Here is a 27,148-nt window from a genome sequence, read left to right as displayed (position 1 = left end):
CCCTTTTTTCCAATATAGCCTATATTTTTTTGTTTGTATTGTAAGTCATTGTGACTCAAGGAAAAACAAGGAAAAATGCAGCAAATCCTCACATTGGAGATTCAAACAGCATACTTATTTACTGCATAAATCACTTAAATGACAATTCATGTCAATCTAGATGACTGTCAAAATGAACTGTTTAAACACAGTGATTTTATTTTGTTAGTGATTAAAAAACACCAATGAAGCTCGTGGCAAAAACTGACTTTTGACTATTTGGTGTGTGTTCCAGCTCAGAATGGAAAATATGAATAGGATTTGCATGAAAGATTAAAAAAATAGAAGGATCTCAAGAAATAACTATGAAAAACAACATTTAGGAAGTAATTATTATTAAAAACATAAAACTATTTTATTTTTAATATGTTAAATCAAACTGGAACTATATTCAATGATATGCTATAAAAGTGATTACAATGAGGAAGACACTAGAAGAAGGCAATCAGCAAAATGCTTATGATCTGTGTCAAAGAAATGCACCAGTGTTATTGTAGTCCAATTCTGGATGCTGGATGCTGGGGTTTTTAACACCTGAGACAGATAGTATATGTTTTGTGTATCTATCAACCACATCCAAAGCACCTATTGTACAATATGCAGCAATTTAGGACTAAGCCCAAAAGCATGCGCTAATAGCATGCAGATAAAGGAACAGGGCTACAACCCAAAGTGAAAACAGACTAAAAGCCTTTAAAAGCCTTTCTCTCCTGTTTCTTAAGGAACCAGGGAATCATATTCTTCTTAGTCCATCTTACTGCTACTGTCAACAAAATATTACCCAGTAACCACTGGTCTGTATAGCCAGCTGACCGTGAACATGACCTTATGTTCCATCACCCCTCTGTGACCTGTGTGTGTGTGTGTGTGTGTGTGTGTGTGTAATTCACTAGAAAGTTGCACGACATAGCCTCCAGGGATACACATTGGCAGACAACTACATAATGCCCTTACACACGCACACACAATTTACTGTTTGAGCATATGGGAAGATTTCACACTGTACCTATAGTTCTAATGCCAAACATCCTCATTTTTAAACGCTAGGAAGGATTACAACAACCACCAAACTGCAAGACATTTACTTTGTGACTGATGTTTTGTTACCATGAGCTTCTTTGCAACTTCCACTGTGCACCATTATTCATTTACAATTATCAGGTCTATGCAACACAAAAGAGACCAAGGTCAATTTGCATATATCATGCGCACACGTAAAGCAGACACACAAGGAGTGACTGGTTGCCTTGGGTGGAGCATCTGCTGAGGAGAGAAAGAGGAAGGGAGGACCTGGGGAGGAGCAGGAGGAGGAATAGGAAGATGATGGGGAAAGAGGAAGAAAAAGTGCTTTCTAAACAGCATGGATTCAATCTGCTGACATTGGCAAACAGCAGCATTTAGCTTGGCACTTGTGAACATGAGCATGCATTACACCTAAAACCACTACGGCATCACTGAGTAAGACAGTTCACTTCTAAATGCTGCAAGGATGTTGTAGTAGGCAAGGTTATTATAGTTTTGCATTTTTCATTATTTTTTATATTTATTTCATTTTGACCTTTTGTTTTCAATTTCAGTTAAGTTTTAATTAGTTTTTTAAAGTGGGTTTGCTAGTTTAGTTTATTATTTGAAAAGGCTTAGTTTTAGTTTAGTTTTTATTAGTTTTAGTTTTTATTTGTAACACAGGGTAATTGTCAGAGGCAAGATTCAAAAAGGTCAGAAAAAGTATTGCGTGATAAAAACAAAACTGGGCGCTCTCCTTTACCTTGTTAAGTTAAGCTAGGTTAGCCTTCTTGCGCTGGGATGTTTCACGTATTTTATCAATTTCCACTACTATAAGGCACTTGCTTTTATCTGAGACACAGTTATATTCAAAGTAATCCCAAATGGGACTCTGGTGCTTTCTCCCAACTTTCGCCACCACCATGATGCCAGCTGTGGCGTGGATGGATTGGCAACATGTCATGGACCATGAGGTGCCGTCAGCTGGCGTAAAACTGGCACAAAATTGGTAGAAAGATTTCATAACCACCAGTAAACACTTTTTTTCCCCTCACATTTAGTTTTCGTTATTTCGTTAGTTTTCGTTAATGATAATAACCTTGGTACTAGCTGGCTGACCTTGAATCCCATCTACAGGGCAAAAATAGTCTTCATAATAGAGTATATTTATAATTCCTGGCGGAACTTGTAAGTTCAGGTGTCTGGAAGTAGAGCCCTTCTGGGTGTCTAAAGGTTTCAAAAAACAAACTTTGTATTGGCATTTAAAGGGGAAGTCCACCAATTTTATACATCAAAGTCTGTTTACAGGTCTTGCTGCATAAAGCCTTTTGTGGCTTCAGAGGGATCTGCGCAAAAATTAACAAACTGCCTCAAGTGATGTCACTTTAGTCAGCGTCAGTTGGGACTGAAGATTACAAGTTTGAAAATGAAAAAAATCTGGGGGTGTGGAGTTAGAAAGTTAGCTTACCAGACCTCTGTAGCGTGCTCCTCATCTCTGCTTGAGGCTAACGGCTCGAGGCGACGTTAGCCACTACTAGCATAACACACTGAAATCCCTGGCCCGACCAAAGAGGCCATATTATGCTTTTTTGGGTTTTCCCTGCCCTTAATTGTGTTGTATAGCATTTTTGTGCATGTAAAAGGTCTGAAAAGTCACAAAGCCAAAAGTCCGTGCCAAAGGGAGGTCTTCTCTCCCACAGAAAACACCACAGAAAACACAGCCTGACACGCCTTGTTGGAATTCCTGCCTCTTGTTCCATACCTTGATAACGTAACCAAGGCACACATTTGCATACACGCCTAGTGGCTAGTTTGGCATGCAGCTAGTGCTATTAGCTAGCTGACCCTGCACAGACTGGGAGCTCAGAGCCAAAGCCTGAAAACCTCCTCCTCCTGGCAGTCCAAAGCTCCTGTGCTTGCTGTTTTAACACCAACACTCACCCAGGGCACCAAGCTCCCAGTCCAGGCAGTCAGCTAAGCTAAAAGGACCACAAGCTGCATGGCTAACTGAGCTAACTAGCTAATGGCAGCTACAATAACAGCAGTTAGCAGTTACTGCAAAGCTATCTGTCCATCAGGAAACTCGTAAATAATCGAGAGTTGAGGCAGCGCAGCCGAAGGACATCAGAGGGAAAACCAGAAAATATTTTCTCCATAAAATATTATTCATTTTCACCAAAATCAGTGAATAAAGTCCTAAAAGTTGGCTGCTCCGGCAGCGTCTATTGTTTTTCCAACCTAATTCTTGTCTCACATGTGGTCTGATAAACAGTAAATTCATCCAATTCAGTGCCCCATATCGCTATTTTCCAAACTAAGTTACTGTTGCTGTCATATGCCATCCATCTCACCGGCAATACAATGGGGCGGTGCAGGCTCACAGCACTGGGTGTATAAAAAGAACTAGTTACAGCCATGGATGTATTATTAGAACTGGATACCAGACCCCAAAATGGCGCCTTTTCGTTCCAATTAGAATTGCACGGCTGGCGCAAACGCGAAAAAAGTTTTCTAGCCCACTGAATATCTGCAGTAGTTTTACAGACATCTCTTTTATAATGGTGGCCTATGGGGAAAATTTGGGCCACAGGGGGATTTTACGTCACAATACCACGAGTGGCCACCGGATAAAATTGGAAGCAAGGCTGAGTGGCGGCTCTGTATCCAGTTCTTATTATACATCCATGGATACAGCGGCTCGCTACCCCTCGGCAGACTTCTGGGAAGTTGGCCAATCAGAAGAAAGTGGGCTTTTAGGGAGGGGGGCCTTAAAGATACAGGAGCTAAAATGGCTTGTTTCAGACAGAGGATGAACTGAGGGTCTGAATAAAGGGCCAGTATAAGATAAATAAGGATTTTTTTTTACCTGTGAATCATACAAAGCTACTCTAGTGGAATCCCAGAATAAAAATGTAGAGCTGGAAATGAGGTCCTATTTAATGTAAAAAATTATTTTTCTTAACTGTCCATCGCAAGTCCGACAATGTAGGAGCACTAAGCTAAATTGGTGTTTTTGTGGAGCTGCAACTAACAATTATTTGCATCAGTTAATCTGCTGATTCTTTTCTCAATTAATTGATTTAACATTTTGTCTGTAAAATGTTAGAAAATAGTGAAACATACAGTTTCTCAGATCCCAAGGTGACTTCTTGAAACTGCTTGTTTTGTCCCACCAAATATTCAGTTAACTATCATATATGGCAAATGACAACAGCAAATTATCATTTGAGCAGCTGGAACCAGAGAATGTTTGGAAACTGACTGAAATGATTAATCGATTATCAAAATAGTTGCCAATTTATATTCTGTCAGTTGACTTACTGTATAGATTAATCAAATAATTGTTTCAGCTGCACTTTGCTTTCCAAGTCTGCCAACTCCTAGCTTATACTCTGACTGTTGAAAATGTGAATATTGCTACCAATTTGCATTAAATGTACATAAAAATTAAACTTATTTAAATAAATCCTGCAATTAAATGGTAAAAGCCTACAGCCTAATAAACTAAGACATACCTGACTGTTTGATTTGATAGATATTTAAACAGTCACATCACTAATCTGTTACTGGGACACCGCACTGTTTCCCAATGTGCGATGTAGGGAGTACGCGAAAGAAAATGTTATTTGAATTGTCAAAGTCAAACAGTCCGAATACATTTTCAAACTGACCTATAAATAGACATGCAGTCAAAAATAGTCTGAATAGTCCAGTCACATTGCAGAAAATACACTCATGTATACCTCAGCAAAATAATTACACTAATAATGTTTTGTCTATGTTTTGTTCGTCAAAACATAGGCATAACGGTTAGCTCCCTTGTGAGAATGCCACTCGCTGAGCTTGGGGTTCACTTCTATTGGTACTGGTGCCTTTACTGGGCCACAGTGTGTTATATGTACAATCTCACAACTCGATGAAACCTTCACTCTTGTGCAGACATTTATAAATGAAACATGCTCATTTGAAAAATAAACCACAAGAGTTTTTTGAGCGAAAATTAAGAGGACTTTTGACCAGCAAGACATGTATGAGGGAAACAGATACTGTTAATAGGAAGGCGCTAGCAGCATCCTATATGGTGAGCTACCAAATGGCTAAGACAGGCAAGCCCCACACTATTGTGGAGGACTTAATTCTCCCTGCTGCTGTGGACATGGCTGGGACAATGCTGGGACAATGCTGGGGGAAAAGTCCAAAAAAACTATACAGACCATGCCTTCATCAAACAACACTGGTTCACAGGGCATCAGTGACCTGGCAGGGGACGTTTTGAAACAGCTACTACTTTGCATACGAGCCAGTGAATTCTATGCAGTACAGCTGGATGAGTCAAGACGTAGCAGGCCTGGCACAGCTCCTGGTATATGTCCGGTACATTCATGAAGGGCCAATTAAGGAGGTCTCTTCTGTAAACCACTGGAAACATGGATGTTGGGGAGGACATTTTCAGAATGCTGGACACCTTTGTAGAGATGGGTATCGTTCAAAAATCCGATACGATACGATACCTTCACTTCGATACTGGTTCCTGAACGATATTTTTTTTCGATACCAATTTTATAAAATCCATTAACAAAAAGAAAATTCAATACACATTATGGTACAGTTACTCACTTCAAAGGAGGAAGCTGTTCAAAGGCCTGGTCACAGCTGGAGAAACTGTTTTTACACTGCACACTTTACTCAACCTGGATAACTGGACTAAAATGAAGAAAATGATGGAATATCTGTATATTATTGGACTATATAAAATATAAATAACTGTCAAAAGGAACATTAATAACAAACAATATGGCAGCAATACGCCATTGTAGTGCCTAGTCTGCCTAATCCAAATTAGAAGAAGGCAATGATTGTGTAGGTGACGTTTGTGGTACTGGGAAATGGTGGCAGAGTGAGACCTCTGTGCTAAAGAGCAGCTAGCCCAGGTCTGACAACCATCCACCGTGTCAACTTCAGGAGTATTTCTCTCCATTTACCTGTCAGTCTGTAACGTTAAGCAACACCATGTTTGCCTCGGCTCCAGGCTCCATCCCCTGGAGAGGATGGGCCGTGGACGATGTGGTGGACGGACTCAAAGGCCATGACGGGAAGACGTAGTGCTGTGGTGATGCGTATGCAAGCAGTTGCTCTCGACACCACTCGGGTACACTGCAGCATCCATCGAGAGGCTCTTGCTGACAAGGGAACGCCTGTCAGCTTGAAGGACGTTTTGGACACCACAGTGAAATTGGTGAACTTTGTAAAAACCAGGTCCCTGAACTTGCATATTTACTGCGTTATGCAGTGAAAGGGGCAGCGATCATGTGACGTTATTACTGCACATGGACGTGCGCTGGTTATCAAGGGGCAAAGTATTCACGCGTTTCTTTGAATTGAAAGATGATCTTAAAATGTTCTTTATTGACCATAATATTCACCTGTCTGACCATTTGCATGATGAAGAGTTTCTTACACGACTAGTCTATCTGGTTGGTATTTTTTCTTGTCTTGAATTACAGGAGCTCTCCACGACCATATTCAATGTACGAGATAAAATTAGGCTGTGCATTCAGCATGGGTGGATACTGAACCACTAAAGCCTGGCAGTAGCCGCTGTTATCGCCACGCTGGAGCCATCAAGCTGCAGAACCACTGACTGACAGACAGACCGATCACACGGGCAGACAGACAGGCGGGTAGAGAAGACAGACAGACAGACAGACAGACAGACAGACTATGATACATAAATTGAAGCTCTGGTTAGACTGCATGAACAACAACAAAACAGAGGTCTTTCAAACGCGACATAACAGTTTCAAGTGGGTTTTATATATAGGCTGTATACTGTATGTGTGTGGGTGTGTGTGTGTGGGGGGGGCTTATAAATATGAAAATAAATCATATAAGAATTGGGGGCATGTAGCTGGAGGGTGAATGTCTGTAGGAAACACAGGGATACAGCAAGTGTACAAAGTGCATTTGAACTTGGATCATGTGGACTGAAACTGTTTGGGCAGAAAGCATGCAGTACACAAATTGTGCAATGGTATTTTAAAGATGTCTCCTCTGCAGTTACTGTGTGATTGCCCAAGTCTTGCATCCACTTAATAACCAAAGCTGTCAACACCAGCCTGTTTCCGAGAACCAGTGAAGAAAAAACTATTAGTCCATTTGTTTCTTCTGACAAATGGCTTCTTCCTTGTTGAGCTATAACATTGATTAAAGCCACATTGTTTCCTGTTGAGTCAAAGTGAGTTTGGGGGCTGAGGACTCAATGGTTCTCATCCACTCACTGATGTTCATTCAGTGCCTCCTTGGGGATTCAGGAAATCATCCACTCCAGACTAGGACAGTAGTGTTTTTTGGCCCACATTGTAGTGACCCATATATATCAGAGTGAGCTGAATAACATAAACAAGAGGACCATTAGGAACCAAATTAATAATGGATGAAAACAGAGATAGTGTAAGAGAAAGGGAAAGCAGGGAGATGTCTTTAAAGTGGTATTCCTTGAATATTGATTACCCAGTTTTATTCTGTGTTGTGTTTGTGTTTGAGCATCAGTGCCTGGGAGAGCAAGAGAAGTCAAGAAGACAAGACAGAAATAAAGACTAAAAATGTTTATAATAAACAGTGATTTCAGTCTTGAAGCTTTGGCGATATTGTTCTTGATGTGTTTTGCCGATGAAATACTTATTAGGAGTACTACTCAGCCTGTGAAAACAGCTGCAGAGGGTCCTTTCTAAAGTTTAGAAATAAGGGCTTGTAGACTACACATTTTCAACAGTTCTTCTCTGTAGCCCAGGGGGAAATTCAGCAAAGTCTCCATGCAAAATCAAAAACTACTACTGCTAAGAATAGACCCTTGCTGTATGGGGTCATTTGACAAGAAGCAATTGAGATGTAATTTACTGTCCCAATAGAAAACCGTACTGAAACAACTCTGACATCTCACAGTACCGCAATACCTCTGTGTGGTGCTCACTGTATACCTCCATCCTGTACTCTGTTAAGGAGCAGTACAGATGCTGTGTCATAGGTGCTGATGTTGCTATGCAACCAACCTGAATGGTTTTCAGAGGGATGAACATTTTTCCCAGTCTGTTATCAGGCTGGGAAAAATGGTTGTATTCCAGCAGTGATCGTAGAAAGGTTTCAGTCCTCATCTGGACACTGTTTTCACATCCGGAAGTCATTCACATTGAGAATGACTTCCGGATGGGAGCCAAACGCCTTGATTCTGAAAACAGTGTCCAGATGACTACGACTGAAACCTTTCTACGTTAGCAGAATAATGATTTCCCATTAGCGGGAACCCTTGAAACTGCCTTGACGTATGATCTGCATGGTGGGTGCATCCCATTATACAGCTCTCAGAAGAATCTCCTCCATGTTTACCAAAGTACAGATGAATGGCCTGTGGAGCTGAGACTACTCTTTTCCAATGACAGGCAATGCAAGTAATGCTAAATATTTTTATCACTGCCATTTCTACAGTCCAGGCACTGTAGAGCAGGTGGCTGTGGCTCAGGAGGTAGAGCAGGTTGTCCACTGATCACAGCGTTGGCGGATCGACCCCCACCTCCTCCTGTCCACGTGCCAAAGTGTCCTTGGGTAAGACACTGAACCCCAAATTGCTCCTGATGGTTGGCCAGCATCGGTGTGTGAGTGAATGGGTGAACGAGCGGCAAAACCTTGTAAAGCGCTGTATAAATGTAGCCATTTATAAGCGTGACACCCATGCTACTCAGCACACCTGCCGTTCATTTAGACATTTTAAAGCTCAGAGAGCTTTAATTTGTTGTTAACACCTAAAGAAATCCTTCCTCGCATCATTTTTAGTTAAATTGCTTTCTTGTAATGTCAGAAATTAGTGGACAATCCCCTTTTGCAATTTCCCAGAGCCCAAGATGTCAGGAAGTTGCTTGTTTTGTCCGACCAACAGACAAAACCCAAAGACATTCAGTTTACTATCACGTAACACAAAGAAAAGCAGCAAATCCTCCAAAACAATACAGAAGCTGGAACTCGAGAAGGGTAGGCATTTTAGCTTGAAAATTTACTTTAACTATTAATTGATTATCCAAATAGTTGTCAGGTAGTAGTCAGGATATCTCAGCCTCTGCTGCTTCAATTTTGACCATTCTTTTAAAAAATCTTGCTCAAGTCAGTCCCCCAACTCTGTGGAGCTGAAATAGTAAATCACCGGAGTTCCCCTTTAAATTGCTCATGTTAACTTTAATTTGGATTTTTTTTTTATTCAGTCATTTCACCATGCACTTGTGTAATGTGAGATGCTGAGTTAAACTGAACAGAATTAGTCTATATATGTCTTTCCATGTATCATGCATTAGTACTGACTTGATATCCAGGATCAAGCTTGTGTATCTCTTTATCCCACTCCCACATGTCTCACTGTAACAACAGAAAGTCAATAATCTCCCCTTATGGCACAGTAAGAGTGAAGCACTGGTCATGACCTCTACCATCTGGGGTCATGCAGATGACAATAAAATGTGCAGAGTTTGGAAGAGAAAAAAAAAAAAAAAAAAAAAAAAAAAAGGGAGCCACAGGCTCCAGGACAACAATTTCATCTCTAATGGACAAAACAATTACACATACTATTGCTCCCCATGTTACAGTATCCCCATTAATGCTGCAGAGATGCACAAACAACAATATTTAGGACGTGAGACACAGACAGAGAAGACATGGAATGACGTGCAGAGCTGCATGGCCGTCTGACAGGCAGATACTGACAGAGACAGTCTCATGAGCCGTTTGGTGGACATCTTCCAGCAGCACGAGTGAATGCAGCGCATTCAGCATGGGTGGGTACTGAACCACTGAAGCCTGTTAGTGCCATGCTGGGAGCCATCAAGCTGCAGAACCACTGACTGACAGACAGACAGACCGATCACACGGACAGACGGACAGACAGACGGACAGACAGGCAGGGTGTCTGACGGCTGCACGGCTTCTCACGCCTTCGTGTTTTCCTGCCAGATCAGCTTGACAGAAAATCAATGACGCTGCAATCTGACGGAGACGCACAGTAACCGCTGAAAACGGCGAGGACGACGCGGCGAGGCTGAAGGTGCAAGGTAGTCAGTACAGCGGCAGATGTTGGCATGGGGGGCAAGACGACGGCGGTTGTGATGATGATGTGTGTGTAACGGAATGTGTCACAGCTGCAGCCTAACCGACGTATGGGACCATTACCGGACACACACATGTGTGTCCTTACACCTCACTAATATGCCATTGTCCAAGTAGTGTGGTAGTCCAAGTGTTCGCGGGGTGGGGTGGAGTTGAGCATCACGTCAAGCGTGTCCGAGTGTCCGACAACGGATGCATTGACGTTTGCATGCGCAGCCAATATTCTGGGGATGGAGCAGGTGGAGGGTGGCGGGTTTCGCACCGACAACCCACCGGGCCACCGCATCACTGTCAGTGAAAAGGTGCCATCATTCCATGCCTTCATGTTCAACACGACCGACATCAACAAAAGCTTGTCAGCAGAGGTGTGCGTCCAGGCAATTTAAACGTGGAGGCTATTTGAAACCGAGATACCAGCTCCGTTATGACGGGGCTGTGTGGTTATTCTCAGCGAGGAGGCACATGTGTTTAACCATGATCAGTCAAACGTCAAAAAACATGCATTTATTTACCTTCATGTCGTTGACAATCGCCTGGAATAGACCCCCGAGGGCCCCGCATTCCTTCTCCACGGTCTCCATGTTTGCCAAATCCACCATTCACCGGAATTTGCAAAAGCGCGCACCAACTGCGCGCTACCAACACCCAGCAGGAAAAAAAAAATGCCAAAATGTATTTCCACAAAATCACGACCGGGCTCTCCGGTTTCTCCTTTAGAGCGGGAGACCGACAGCAACGGAGGGATGCAGCAAGAACGGGAGGAGAGGAGGGGGGGGTGGAAAAAAAAAGAAAAGATGCCGTAAGAAACGGCTTGCGTTGCGGTCTCTTCCAAGCGGAGGGAAGATGGGTTCTCTCTCTCTCTCTCTCTCTCTCTCTCTCTCTCTCTCCCCCGGCTCTGGGTCAGTCAGGCGGTGAGACGTTCAAATGGTACCGGGGCGACCGCTCATCTTGGCGCTGCCTGCGCTCCGCTGAGTCGGTGGGGACGCATGTGAAGGCAGCGGAGAACGGGAGCGACGGATCGCCGTGTATCTCTGTGTGTGTGTGTGTGTGTGTGTGTGTGTGTATACGTCAGGGTCTGTGTCTGTGCGTTCGTGCATGCATGTGCGCGTAGGTAGAGGCAGGCTGTGATTGGTGCAGAGGCGGTGGGCTCAGCGGTGCGGGGAGAGCAAGCCAGTAATACGATCCATGCAACTGCAAGGGAGTCAAAAAAAAAACCAAAAAAAAAAAAACAGGAGGCTGGACAACTCCGGACGGCCTGTCACATGGCCACACGCACGCACAGACACGCATGCATGCACGCACACCTTAGACCACCAGACAGAAATTCAGCAAGAGTTAAATGTCAGATAGGTTTACCTACCAGAAGAGTGTGTGCATGAGTGCAGGAATGTGTCCTGATGACCCTGATTAATGTTTTTTTTTTTTTTTTTTTCAAATATCACTTTCATAACCTTTCAGTGACCTGCAAGGACTATTATTTGAGGAACTATTACAGGATCCTTCTTTAAAAATGCGGTGTAATTGATTTGTTATGAGACGCATCTACTCAGCTCTTCTGCAGTATCATGGAAACTGAGCTCAGTAAGATTCCTCTGTATGACAGTCAGCTGGGATGCAAAGCACAGCAAACTGAGGAGAGTTAAATTGCTGGTGTCCATGGGAACTTCACAAATCTCTTTTCTTTGGACATCACTTTCTTTTCCATTACTCTGATCAGTAAAACAAACAAGTGGCTTGTGATTATTAATGTTCTATTGTGATACGTCTTGCTTGGTGTGATTTAACACAATTATCCGCTGTATCTAACCGAGTGGGCATCGTTTTGCTGGCTTACTGCTCGGAGCCTAATCCACAACAGTGGAATTGCATGCAGTTCTTTACATTTTCAGATTTTTTGTCAAGTAAAACTAAATACGTTGAATTTAGATTGGGTATTTTGACAGCAGAACTTTGTCACTTTATCTTTTTGAATCAGTTAGCATAGAAAACCAAGGTTCTCTTACCTCTCTTTAACCAGGTATAGAAATATGACTTTTTTTCAGCACTTATTAGTCTTGGTTTCTTCAAAACTACAGTAGAAGCACAAAAGTCTTGTATTCCTCCTTGCAACTCCCGTGGTAAGTTATTTACCGCTATTAGCTTATAACAGCTATTTTCCCTATCTCCTGTATTAATATACAGAAAGCTAACCACCCCTAAATTCCCTCGAAATGCAAACAGCGGAGAAGTCGCTACAAGGTTTTCATCAGGGACAAAAAGCTACCAGACATTTATTACTTTTTGTTTACCAAGATCCCTCTGAGTGAACATTGATCTAGAAGAAATGTCTAGGAGTCCTTGTATCTATACAGAGCAGATGACAACAGGCACGTCACACTGTGTTATGCCAGCCCATTCTCTTTAATCCGCGTACAAATAACACAACTTTACACTTTCAAACTGCATGCAGTGCATATGCCAAAGCCCAATTTTGCGCGCGGGTGATACACCAATACCATGCTGGACTTATATTGTGCAGCGACAGTCATTTTCCAGGTGACCTAGTATAAGAAGTATAAGAAGCGACAAAGTCCGCATGAGGAGGTGGTCAAGATGGATGGATGAGTCAAAAAAACACAGGACTTTCACCCAGGAGACTGCTGTTCGTGTCCTGTGTAAAACTAAAAGTCAACTTTGACTTGTTTTAACGTACGTCACATACGTAACGTGATCTTTTCCTGAACCTAACCAAGTAGTTTTGGTGCCTAACCAACCTAACCAAACTGCGCCTCGCTGGTGACGTCGTGACCGTTCAAGGTGATGTGTGGTATTTGAAGTTAATGGGAAGGATTGGCGTATCACCTGCACGCAAAATTTGGACTTTTGGCGTACGCACTGCACACAATTTGAAAGTGTAAAGTCGTGTTATTTGTACGCAGATTGAAGAGACCGGGTTGGTCATGAAGAGGCACAAGCTCATGTACACATACACATGCTCAGCTGTAAGCTCATGGCAAATTTCCTGAGAGAGGATATAGGAGAGGACACGCCCATGTGAGCATCTCTAGTGTGTGTGTGTGTGTGTGTGTATGAATACCATATGTGCACTCCATATGTGTATTTTGTGTGAGCATTCATGCTGCTATGATGGTCCTCTATGGTGACCTTGACAGAAGGAAGGATGTAATAGATATCACATAGTCTTTTTTTTGTCTTAGCCTAGCCCTTCCTGTGTGTTTATGTGTGTCCTTAAATTCACACATTGTCTTGTCTTTCCTGCATACAGTTGGTTCACACACACTCTGGCCACCGTAATACCCAGAAGATTTTCTGGTTCCCTTGGACTTCGCAGAGAACGAAGTAAAAGAGCTCGTGTTCAGTCGCTTTGGTTCTCATTATCTCCCACGAGGCCTTTCCTGAAAATGATCAGATCAGTGTAGAAAGTAAACATGCTTCAAAGGGTCGTGAAAACAGTGTGGGTGTATTAACAGCTGTGTATGGTAAAGTGACAGATTCCAGCCAGGTTAAATCAATTTGACAAGGTTTTACTGCATTCCTAACTGCGGATCTGGTTTCTATTTAAAGATGTCTCAGGCACAGTTACTGGAGGGCCAGACAGTCCTGTTTGTTTCCCTTCATACAAATGAAAGCCCTGATTAAGTTTTCTCACCTGCTGTTCTTTTGGTACTGGACCTAAAAATCTACCAAAAAATGTACCACCAGTTGTCCATTTAGTTGTTGTCACTGGATAAGTGTCCAAACAGTCATAATTAGATTTTATGTTCAGACATCTGTGACCAATTTACACTATGCATGATAGATGTCATTTTCTACACAATTTATGTGTGTGTTTATTTTAACTTCTTCTTGAAAGTTATTTTATAACTGTGCAGATTTTGAAATGTAATCGTAACATAGGAGAGAGACCACATAACGGTGTTGGGAGATAAATAATGATGTTGGATAATTGAGCATTTGATAAGCGCCACCCTTAGTTAATGTTGCTATGCCGGTCAATCTTTCTGATCTCGCACGATACAGTTTACAACAGTGGTACCACTTAAAATTCTTAGTAATTTTTGACACAATAATTTCAGACAGAGATAGACAAAAGCGAGTTACTCATTTCTGGCTGGCGACTGTTAATTTTGCAAGCTGAAAGGGCGACTGTCACTGGCAGATGTGACCAGCTGTGGCCAGCTAATTTAAGCTAACGTTAGCTCTATGAGTTGGTTGAAAATGCTGTCTCTGGCTGACTTTTTAATGTTTCCAGATGACTTGTAATAAAGTTTATACATATAATGAATTAAAACTTGACATATTTTTGAAGACATATTTATCAATTATTCATTATCTGTCACAGGTGCTTCATATGATAAGTTATAGATGTTAACAAATACATTATTAAACACTTAAAATGTCCTTATATCTGCTTACATTATCCATTATAGCGTGTTATAGTGTATTATAAACCATTTATTAATTGTTATCCAGCTTTGCCTTTGGGGAACCTGCAAGACTTCAAACTTACTGTGTCACAAGAAGTACTCTGGCCCAACAACACTTAAAGCAAACAACCACCTGCATCGGTGTCCATCAGGATGGCATTTGTTGGTAGAAACACATTTTAAGCAATAGAAATTAATCTAGCAACTGACGTAAATCACATCCATCCTAGCCATAAGTTCTCATTCATTATTTTAAGAGGCTATAATGTTGTTCATGCTACAGTATACATTATTATAATTCAATTGAATCCACTCATATATCAATGCTGACATTTTTTTCTCAGTTTAATGATCAGACAGCTTATTGGTGCTCTCTCAAATACTGAAACAAAGAGTGTTTAATAATGAATGGGTACACCTTAAATCCCCTAATGACTGTAAAATGCTTGTCATTCATTCATATAAAAAACAAGAGCTACCTATATAATGCTTACTTGAGTGCTCCTGTTGGTCATAGCTCTGATATTCCTGATATGTTCAGTGAGTGAGTCAGAGAAACTGGAACCTATGCAATAAAACAGGAAGCATTTTTCACAGTTCCATAATATTTATTGCATTTGAAATGCTTGAAATTGCTCAGAAGATTAGTCAGTGGGTTTTAAAATGGCATTTTTACATGCCGCAGAAAGAGTTAGCATATAAGATGATTCAGATGTTGAGTCACATATGAAAAAGCTGAGTCAGTACAGGAAGTAGAGCTGGGTATCATCACTGATTTCTCAAATCGATTTTGATTCACAAGGTCCCGTTTCGATTCGATTCGTTTCAATATCGATTTGGTTAGGGATATTTTAATAACAATACCAAGTTTGCTTGGATACAAAAGAGATTCTCAGAGAACTAATGCTGGAAATTGTACAAGGAACCCTCTGACCTGGTGCATTATTACTGCATTAAATCACCTATAACAGAGCTGATATTTCCACTCAGACACCCCAGTGTTTCCCCAACCATTATATTATAAATATATATATATATATTAAGAAAAACAACTTGACATTTAAGGTTGAAATAATGTTCCTTAATAATCAAGTATTGCATTTCTAAATGTTGTGCTTGTTATTTCCGCATTAAAAGACAAAAAAAGTTTGTTTGATGACTGCTCACTCAGTCAGTCAGGTAAGCCCGGGAACCTGTATACCTGAATGGCAGATTTTCACAACACGTGAAAGCAGCTAAATTTGTAAAGTTTCCCCAAGTACTACAGTATTGCACCCTTGGTGCGCCTTCCGATCTGCAGAGCTCAACTTGCTGCACTTCGCGGCCGGAAAAAGCTTCTCCTGAAGAGGAGCAACTGATACAGTTGGCTGGGGTCCCGCTGCAGCTCGGGGGACACTGGCTACATCCCAGCCTCATACATCGGAAAAATACGGGTTAACACCACTTTCTGACCTGGGTTTTTGTTTCTTTTTAGCTACCTAGCTAATGTCAATCTGCTTGTCATAGAAACAAAACCCTCGTGCAACATTTTTCGCTCACCCCACAAACCAAGCCCTAATAGGAAGCAGAGCTGTTTAAAATGAACATGTTTCTGTTTCAAGAGATGGACATCTAATAAGAAGAGTGTAGAGATGACTTAAAAGTGTGGTATGCGATTCCGGAGAAATCCAATACCATAATATAGAGCGAACAACGACACAGCAAGTAATGTAACTAACGTTAGCTAGGTTGTAGGTTAGCTTCTAGGTTGTGGGTTAGCAAACTGTCGCTACAGCTGCTACTGCTAAGCTAACAGCCAGAGAGGAGGAGAGGGTTTCCCAGAGCCAGCAAACCAGCTCCAGACAGCGATACTCACAACTCTCCTGCTACTGTAGCTAACATCACAACAACAGCATATCTTGGGAAACTAGAAAGTAAGCTGAATGTCCGTGGGCAAGTCATTTAACGTTACCAGACACACAAATCATGGCTGGAACAGTGTCGTGTGGCTCAGTCCGAGCCACTCTGTTTATTTCCCATTTACAGAGCCAGGGCTGTTTTTTTTCAGCGCACACACTGAATGGACAGCTAGCGTACCATGAGGAGATCTGTCAAAAAGACATGCACTGGATTAGAATTGCATACCCCACCTTTAAAATGTTGTTGTTATCAGCGCCGCCGCTCCCACCACGCGCATCACATACTGTGCGTAGGGCACCAAGTACTGAAGGGGCACCAAAAATAGCCTAATGAAATTTTTTTTTAAAATGCCGGTATTATTTCATTAGCCTATAGAAATATTAGGCACATTTTAGCCATGTATATGTAACAAAAAAGGGGGAACAAGAAAGATATTTAATAATTGCTCTAGTCTAGTCCCTCCCCCCCGTGCCGGATGGTCCGTTCCGGTTGTTCGCGCGGGCGAATAATAAAGGAATTGTGCTTAGGGCACCAAAATGGCTAGCAGCGGCACTGGTTGTTATTGTCAATTGTCTTTAAAGGTCTGGTGTGTAGGATTTAGTGGCATCTAGCTGTAAGATTGGAGATTGCAGCCAACTAAATACCCATCGCCTCAGCCTCACCCTCCAAGTTAGTGGAGGGTTAGGCGGCAGACGTCTCTAGTGCACTTGCTCCTATGGGGTTGCACAATGTGGAAGATCGAAGTCGAACTTTTTTGACTTCATGCGCCACTGAGCAACTTTCATAGGAATGAACAGGGCCCCGCCTCAGACGCTGTATCCAGTTCTCTTTATACATTCATGAAGAGGACCCACTCCCTCTGTAGATATAAAGGGTCGTGTCTAGATGGTAACCCTAGATTTGCGAAACGTTTGCACATGCACACTTGATTCAAGCACAGTAGCGCTTGACACTTGCATGCACTAGCAATGGCAGATATATCGGGGGTCAATGTAGACTTATTATTTTCTTGTTTTTATAATATATATAAAATATATATGTCAATATAATATATAGGTCTGTTTTTTGTTTTACAAATGCTGATGTAAACAAACCATTAGAGCATTAGAAAAATCAATAACTTAGATGTAGTTCTTCTTTAGTATTATATATTTCTATATATTCAACTTTTTTCTTTTATTCATGTCATAACTCAATGACCTTTGGAGTGAAAGCAGGCTCCCGCTCTGTGTTGTGGTGGACTCTGCTGATGCACCCACACACACACACACACACATATGCAAAGCAGAATCTGTTCAGACCAATGCCCCTGGGTGGGGTCAGGGGTCAGATGTCAGCTGACCATAAAATCTGATGACTAGGTATTTCTTTTGAGAGGAAGCAGCAGAACTTGAGCAACTGATGTTGCCTACTGAAAGCAGATGTGAGCAGTTCTCAGCACACAACCGTGTCCAGCAATATGTGAACTTATGTTGGTGTCATAGGGTGAGTTGCTGATTTACGTATCATCAGCTTGCAGTTCTTTCAATTAGAGCTAACTTTCTGTTTTGTTTTGGCCAAAGAGGAACCAAAACCAGCAGTGACTCCTGCTACTGCAGCATTTATTTACAGAATTTGAAATTATGATTATTATTATTATTATTATTATTTTACAGAAAGCAGATTTTATATGCCAGATAAAGGTGTAGAAGATACGACTATTTCAGTGAAAACCTAATATAATCCCCCACAGTTGTAGAGCTGATATTTTTGTATGTGACTTTGACTGTTTACTGCATAGTTACGACTTTGGTTTCACAATTGGATAAAGCAAAAAATGGAGAGTAAATAAATAAAAGTGAATTATCTGATATGCCAGTAGGTGGAGGAACACAGTACAGTGTCAAAATGTTTTTGTTGATTTTGTCAGAGAGATATTGATTGCTGACAAATGAAAAGAAGCGGCTGGTGGTTCTATTCACAGCTCAGTATCCTAGGAACTGCACCTCATGATTTACATCCAGTGCCAACATTCAGTGCCATTGCAAGTGATGTGCCCTTTATGTAGCCAGGTGGAGAGTCAGGATGTGGAGGTTGTGGTGGTTGATGGGTGTAGCAAGTCCGACCTTCTTGCAGGAGACAGGAGTTTGCATTCCGTTGCAGACCTGCAGTTAATGTTTTCCTTTTTATTAACCGTAACCACAATCTTTCCCTAACGTTAACCAAGTGTTTTAGTTGCCTAACCTCACCACCATAACCATTTACCATTTGCCATAACCACAATCTTTCCCTAATCTTAACCACACCATAAATTGCCATGCGCAGATACTGTAGAAATCCAAAATTTGACAAATTGGCATTAGCTATTAAAAAAGTTGGCACTGAACGCATTTCAGGGTTTTCATCCAATATTGACGTTCTTGTCTAGCAATAGGGTTAGAGGAGACTCATGTCAGTTTACACCTGCACGCACTAACAGAGAGAGTTAGCAGCAACGAGGACTGCAGCACACTGTGATTGGCGGAGGAGTGCTGATTTTGTGGTACGGGTGAAACAAACAAGTTCTCCAAATTACACAACCATATGCGTTGTTTGTACCTGCCCTCCAGAACGACACATAGTAAATGTTTTCTGATGTGATTCCCTATCGGCTGGACAACACTATGTGTCAGTCCCTTCCGAAACTGTTACAAATCACTGTTACAAACATAAAAGCGTTTTGTGATCTGACACCAGGTTAAGGCTTGATCAGGTTTAGCCAGTATTTTAGAAATACTGAGAATACTAGACTACTGAACTACTACTTACAAACTAAATACAACAGACTTTAGATCTGCTGCTGACAAATGTTACAATGTGACAATTAAAATGCACTTTAAGGCAGTGTGTACCTATCTGTCATGTGTATGTCATGTGTTTGTGAATCTGCAGTTGGAGCAATGCAGCATGTCTTTGGAAACCAGATGAATCTATACTGAGACAGGTGTAATATTTTCTTTCTTTACCCCTCCATCAATGCCACTCATTTTATCTCATCTTACTTTATCCCTCCCTTCTTTTTTTGCTCTTGGTCACGCTTTTCTCCCCCTCGTTTCCAGAGTCACTTCCTCTCTGTGTGCTGAGTAAGTCCCTGTGTCTAGTGTCAGACCACACAAAATGAAGAGATGTAGGGAGGGTAGAGGAGAGAGTAGGAAATAAAGATTGGAAAGCCCAAGAAAAGGAGTGTGGGAGGTTGCCATAGAAGAGGGGAGATAAAGCAGGGGGAGGAGTACAGGAGAGACCCCAATTTTTATTACCCTACTACACCCCTCCTCCTCCTTCTTCTCCTCTGTATGGCAGAGCAGAATGTAGGTCTGCACTTGCCTACAGCCATCAGCAACAATCAGTTCTGCCCCAGTTACTGACGCATCTCACAGACTAAACACACACACACGTACGTCACAACATGCAGAAATGCACACACAAATGTGCATAGAAACAGACACACTTACAATATGCTTGCAGAAAGGCAGGCAGGGGGGCAGTTGTCGAGCAGGAACACAGGGGCAGCAGGTAGCCCACAACCAAAGATCCAGACTCTGCAGCTCCGGAGGCAGAAAACACAAAAGCACAAAACTACGGGAGAGAGATGTTGAGTTAGTAACATGCAGTAATGGGATAAAAATGCATACAGATAGAGAGGGAGAGGAGGAGAGAGGAGCTCAGTGCATCATGGGAAGTCTCCTGGCAGTCTAGGCCTATAGCAGCATAACTAAGGGATGGTTCAGGACTCACCCAAGCCAGCCCTAACTATAAGCTTTATCAAAGCTTTATCAAAGAGGAAAGTCTTAAGCCTACTCTTAAATGTGGAGATGGTGTCTGCCTTTCAAGTTGATATGACGAACATGGTGAATGTAATTCCAATAATATGGTGCATATTTATCTGATGCAGACACACACACGCATGCACACACACACACCCAAGCTCAGTAGCACAGCTGCGGATCATTGTCTTATCAGCTGGTCTGAGCCCTGTTGAAGTTTTGAAACACATTGAAGTTAACTGCTGAAATGTGAAGAATGTGGATTCATGTTTTGCAGTAAGTTCACAGAATCTGAGTGGTGAACATTTTAGCTGTGACAGTAAGTGTCTTTAAATTTGACCAATAATGTACACGTTTTCACTTGCCATAAAACAAAAACCATACACTTTACTGAAACCCAGTTTTTGGCCATTCCGGGGCAGCACAAACAAGCTGTGAACACAACATTGACATATCATCACCTTTCAAGATGATATAACGAACATGGCGAATCTAATTCCAATATTCACTCTCTTTTAGTTCTGTTTTTGGTCTCTAACAACTCCTGAGTGAAATATCTAGCTCTTTAGCAGCTAAATGTTCCACTTTGTTCGCCAGCTAGTCTCTATGTGTCTGTTTGGCGTCTGGTAGTGTCCAGTGGGTTTTTGTAGCTTTTTCTCTGAAAACAGCTGCCTGCTGGAGCAAGTTCAGTGTGGCTCCTGTCTATGCCAATGTTTTGGCATTCGCAGCCAACATCAAAATGAATGCTTGCTATGTTGGTCCCTGAACTCACCTTACAGAGTGCCTTCCTTTGACCTGCTCTTGCTGTGCCTTTGGGTTGCTGAGGATGAGTGGGGGGATCAGCGAACCAGAGGGGGTGAAATGAAGCTTGTTTATGTTTCTTTTTTTCCTACTTATTCTTTAAGTAGTTAAGTATATGTTGTGTAGTAAGTCATGGGACCCTGTCTTTATTTGGGAGTGATGGTCATTGCACCTGTGCTGTCTTTAAGATGCTCAAGGTTCCTAATTGCAAAGGGTTGACCAACCAAATCTGGAGCACCGTGTGCTCCTTGGGATATATAAGCCCAAGTGATCAGTATGGATTTCTCTCTCTCGGCTGCACCTGGAAGCCCCTTTTTGGTTTTGTTTGGCTTTTGGTTTCGTTATCACACTGCCACCACCACACCTCATAACCTTATGAACCTTCTGGTGGCATTTGTGTCAGTTTCCCGTTTATGTCATTATTCACTCCATGGGTTTGATAAGTTGTATTGACTTTAATGAATATCCCCTGTGCTTCATTGGAGTGAGTTTTGTTTGTTTTCTCCCTTTCTTTTTTAGAGGAATTGATAAAGTAAGGAAATTTATGGGCACGAAGAAATGCCTGAAATGGGTTGGAAATGTTGGACGTTTAATATACAGTATTATGCAAACTGTAAGAGCCTGTCGCATACACCTCTACATCTAATCAGCACAAATCATTGTTAACATTTTGGTGACTGGAGAGGCTGTAGCTGCTTGTCTGGTAAAAAATTTTTTTTAAAAAAATGGTTGGCTGTGGGAAGCAGCTACAGGACGTGTCATGGGTGATATAACTGAGTTTGTTACTAATAATGTTGCTTTATTGTTGAATTACATAATTTTTTCAAGATTAGAGAAAAAAAAGCATTGATGATAGCAGAAATGATCAACCTGTCAATGTGCTTGTGACAGTGTCACAAGTGATCAGGGGAGAAGAAAAAGGAAGTGTCTCACAGACATTCATTTAATTGACTTTTGCAACGTATAATAATGTACTGTATATTTTTCTGTGTACTTCTGTGTTGGTTCAGTTATTGTGTTAATTCTCCTCGTGAGTATGCCCCATTGGCACAAGGACCAGATTCATGACATTAAATGTAACATGGACTTCTCAGGGTTGTTTCGCATGGGGTTGCCCTGCTTTTATTAATTCACAAACCAGGAAATGAACTCAGCCCCACTTCCAGGTCAGTTCTTGGACAAGGGTAAATGTTACATGTGGTCCTCCTTAAACTTTTGACCTTTCCCTTCACATTAAAGCAAAATACAGTACACTGTAAAAGCACTTTATTGTGCCACTTGAGACAAATTTCCTTCAGCTAGGTTTGGTTGCACGAATGGCACATAGGACATGCTGAGGGCAGAAAAACATGGTGCACTCCCACCTAAGTTATGCAGGGACAAATCACCCGTTTTCCAATAAACCTATCTTCATCTGTCGAACATCCTCCTTGTCCTCCATTCTGAAACCCAACACAAATATAGCTTACTGTGTAGCATTAGCTCTCTAAAAACAGATAATCGTTGCTTATATGACACACTTTTTCACAAACACCCGGAGCTGTAATTAAAGGTCCTCAGTGTTGGAATAAATGATTGTGTAGTGACTCATCATGATGCCCATCTGGGCTGCTTTCTAAAGGTCCCGCGAGATGGTCTGTGTTTTTGTGTCATAACATCCTGTCAACATGGTCTCTTAACTTCTGTTTCGTCATATAACATGCAGTACAAAAAGTGACCTGCGTTTGTAAAATTACTATGAATATGTATTTTTGTCTAATGAGCATGAAAATGTCGCCACAATTATTTGACATGTATTGTAAAATACATGTAAAATCCCCTCCTTTTTGTGCATAACATGAGATTCATTTTTGTACAAGCAGATCATCATGGTCCTGTTGTTCCTGGTCCAACTGATACATAAGCTTGTATTAAGGTTGCTTAAGATTAGGTGATTCTGAGTTTCCATTGTTCAGAACCATGTAATTCAACTATACTGAAGTCTTTTCTGGTCTTTTCTGACTGAACCTTTGAATATGAACCATGCACCATATGACCAAAATAAAAGTTCAAATGAAAAAATTGCAGAGAAACATCACAGAGAGAGTCTTTGGAAAAACGTATTTTCAGAAAAAAATAAAAACTGATGTTAAGCAATGCTACACTGAGAAATAGAAGCACAGCATGTGGAACAACACATTTGTTTCATGAAACAAAGACAAATATCCATTCATCCATTCATCCATCCATCCATCCATCCATCCATCCATCCATCCATCCATCCATCCATCCATCCATCCATCCATCCATCCATCCATCCACTTTCTCTGCCTCCTTTGTTCAGTGCAGGGTTGTGGAGTCACACGTAACTGATTATTCATCAAAAACTATGACCACATGATTGAAGAAAACAATGAAGATTATTATTAATGGCATAATTCAACCCTATATTCAATAAATTACACTTACTGAATTGTTTTGGTAATTACATTGCCCTTAGTAGGCATCAACTTACAGTATAATGAAGAATCTAATTACAGGGGTAAGGCTTTTACTGAGTTTTCTGAGAAAACCTCAGAGGTCAGGTAGCGGAGGAAGAAGAGAACCTGTGAAAGGGAAGGACAACACAGAGAACTAGCCTGGAACATCCTCTGAGGGTTGAAAATGTGCACGTTTACAAAGATGTGACTGAAACGAAATGACTAATTGCCCGTAGGCGTGAATGTGAGCGTGAATCGTTGCCTGTCTCTATGTGTCAGCCCTGTGAATGACTGGCTACCTGTCCAGGGTAAATACCGCTAAAGGATAAGTGTTTATTGCCAATGGATGGATGGACATGTAAGACAAAAAAAAAAAAACCTTACAGATTCTTGAATTTTAATGTTGATGACTATGCTGATGGCGGGGCTAAGTAAGCAGGAGAGGGGAGGAAGACATTCACATGAAGGCGACAGGAGCGGGGGAAAGGAGGAGGACAAACACAAGAGAGGATCTACTCTCATTAATTTTTCACTTTCATTTATAGTAAATTATTTAAGAGCCATGTTGCACTGCGTCTCTGATACAGCATGGGCCCTCGTATTCATAAGACACCCAAACACCAACAAAGGGACACACACACACACACACACACACACCAATATGCACAATCCTAGTAGCACATGTATACACAATATTCATAAATTCAGAATATTGCACATACCTGTTATGCATACAGACACACATGCACTATCCCAGGGGAGCTGATTAGGGGTAAGATTTGTCAGGCAACCTGCCCCCCCACCCACATATCTGCTATACGTACACACACACCACTGACAGCTCTTTTTATATTGATCACACAAATATGCAGACACACACACACACACACACACACACACACAGACCTTCCTCTCTGCACTTGGTAATAATGTCGTCTTCCTTTGTATCAACCTATTCAGTTTGTTGAATAACCCATGAACTGTATTGGAAAAAGAGACGTGCGTTTTTACATTTGTGGCATTTTCATTGTAAAAATAACGCGCCACATACGCACACATTTCGCTTAATAGTTTTCCATTCTACAGCTTGTGTTCTGATCAGCATCCCTGCTTAAAATGCACCTTACACTTTCCTCACAAGAAGCCCCACAATCCAGAAAGTAGACTTGTCCTGTGAGCTATACCTGAGGAAAAAGTTGTTTTTTTTATTTACTTCCACTGTACAGATCTATAACTGCATTTAAGTGTGATACAGACCTTTTGCACTTTTCACTTCATACATACTTCCTTGTACTAATTCACTAAACCTAAAGCACTAATTTCACCTCTGACTGCACACAGCATTTACCACACACAGAAAGCACATCTTATTTGGGCTTTTTATTATTGGGCTATGTCATAGCAGGAAAAGCACAGGCATAAATAATATAATTAATAACAACTGCACTCCAGTTTAGCCAGTTCCAGGGCTTGGGCATTGTGCATGCTGGCTCACTGGTATGGCTTCATGGGGGACACTTAAATGTTATTAGTAAAGGACCTATATGTGTGAATGTTAATGTGGCTTCTGTTCTGTTTTTATAAACTAACAGTGAGAGCAAGACACTAGGGCTGTGCTATACATAATAGACACTCAGTAGCTCACTCCATGGTCAGCAGTAAATTCAGATTTTGGACATTTACGAATCATCAGCATTGTCACAACATTCATTTTTGCATCTATAAATTGCGACGCATTGCATTGTGGGATTGTTAGCAGAAAATAATGTGGCCTACATGCCGCGAACACTAGTTTTTTTGGGAGGGGGAACTATAAAGAGCATTGATTTCACAGTCACAAAATGGCAGAGGGAAAAAATATATAAGATATAAATACTATACTATTACTATGTACTGTGCTGTGGTTCAAGAGGAGTAAGGATGCAATCTAAACTTCTATAGGAATCCCAAAATGTCAAACAGGTTATTAAAAGTGTTAGAGAGAGCAGACTGGTGCATTTTTACATCAAACTTCAAATTTCACAAGGTAGCAAAAGGTACGAACAGCACAAAATCTCTTCTTTGTCTCAGACACATTTTGAAGCAGTGATGTCTGCTGCTTGGCCCAGATACATCATACTGTCTGGATACAGCATAGCAACAAGGCATCTGATCAAAGGGGATAGAAGAAAGGAATGGAAAGAGAGAAACAGAATAATGATTGTAGAGACACAGACAGAGAAAACTGGTAGAAAACAAAAACAAAAGGAATCGCAGAGGGAAATAGGAAAAGATGAATAGACATAGCAGAATGTTTGAAAGACCAGTAATAGAAAGACGGAAAAGAGAAAGATGGAGGTCATTTGATGATGCAGAATGATGCTACAGGAGGCTGGGGAGGAGCTCTTCAGCAGGGAACCAGTTGGTCTGGAGAAGAACCAAATCAAGAATAAGTTCTTTTTTCTTATTTCAAATTAAGACATTAGCCTTGTCCTCTTCACATTACTGAAAACAACTTAAATATGTTTGGATACTGATACATTTCTAACCAGCAGGGTCAGAGTCTTGAAGAATTTCAGAATGAGCGTGTTTGATGCTGATTACATGAACAATACGATGGTGGAATGTCTAACTTGCCGCAAAAAGAAAAAAGCCACAAGTAATGAGACAGGAATTTATCCCCACTCCCAATATCGTAGCCAGTAGTGCAGTGGAAAGATCCCTAATCAGCTGTTCATTCCAAACGTGGATATCAAAATAAACAGGATTCTCTTCTCCTCTCCATATTTTTTTGTTTTACATTTTGCAATCTAAGTGCCACTGAGATTTGGGGCTACATGTTTAGAGTCCTCAGTCCTGCCAGTTAAGAAAACCATGTAAGCGCTGTATGACGATGATCCAAAAGTGTTCCAACAATAGTTAACAGTACGCAGATTTTTCCAAATGCTCAAAATTTCTGTAAATGACATACTGATATCTTTATGCAAATATTTCCTTTGCCTGTATACAAGACTAAGATATGAAATAACGTTCAAATGTGGGCAGTGGGTCATTTCATTTTCTCTTGCTGGTGGTTTTCCTCTGCTCCTTGTTTTTGGCAGGTTTGGCCTAAGAATTCCTCATTGGAGAATCCACTCAGACTACTGGTTCCCACTCACTTGGATGTTGGATGCTGACAGCTTATACAAGTAGCCAAATATCTTGGTATTATCCTGGACTCCACCTTATCCTTCAAAAAGCAAGTGAAAAAAGTAATGCAAATAACCAAATACAACATGGCTAATTTCAGATATAGTTGCCTAACAACTACAGCAGCAAAACTATATGTGATTGCAATGATCATCCCCCACTTAACATACTGTATGACAAGTAATCCCTTACAGGTCCAGCTCATTCAGCCAATCATGCTTTTTGGTAAGAGCCTACCATACCTTCACACAAAGTCTCAAGGCCCGGCTTTTGAAAAGTCAGACGTGAACATTTTTAAGATGCAAAATCATTGCTAATTGTAGCATTACTGTTGTTATTACTGGCTAACTTGCTGCTAACTTGTCCCATGTCATTTACCCGTTGCCAGATGGTCAGCTTTGCATGTATGGCATATTTACTAGTACTT

The 27,148-nt window shown here is 41.3% G+C and overlaps 1 protein-coding gene and 1 long non-coding RNA gene across 6 annotated transcripts in view; one reads left to right on the top strand and one right to left on the bottom strand.

Annotated features, from left to right (window-relative positions):
* The window catches only part of mtss1lb (MTSS I-BAR domain containing 2b), an 83,979-nt gene extending 72,407 nt beyond the window's left edge, over positions 1-11,572 (bottom strand). For 2 of the 5 annotated variants that reach the window (XM_044184470.1, XM_044184576.1), the window contains exon 1: positions 10,698-11,571. In XM_044184470.1, coding sequence (XP_044040405.1) covers positions 10,698-10,784 — 87 coding nt within the window. In that variant the 5' untranslated portion in view covers positions 10,785-11,571. Of the gene's footprint in view, positions 1-10,697 lie in introns of all 5 variants that reach the window. The other 3 variants (XM_044184500.1, XM_044184725.1, XM_044184654.1) reach the window with 3 other exon arrangements.
* LOC122870701 lies at positions 9,600-26,767 on the top strand. The gene is made up of 2 exons (XR_006376644.1): positions 9,600-10,130; positions 26,634-26,767. It is a non-coding gene; the product is annotated as an uncharacterized LOC122870701 (long non-coding RNA).
* The last annotated feature ends 381 nt before the right edge of the window (positions 26,768-27,148 follow it).

The sequence above is a fragment of the Siniperca chuatsi genome, linkage group LG1 (genome assembly GCF_020085105.1).
Source record: "Siniperca chuatsi isolate FFG_IHB_CAS linkage group LG1, ASM2008510v1, whole genome shotgun sequence".
Taxonomy (NCBI): domain Eukaryota; kingdom Metazoa; phylum Chordata; class Actinopteri; order Centrarchiformes; family Sinipercidae; genus Siniperca; species Siniperca chuatsi.
Note: the sequence above shows the minus strand (reverse complement) of the source record. Positions and strands in the feature narration are given on the sequence as shown.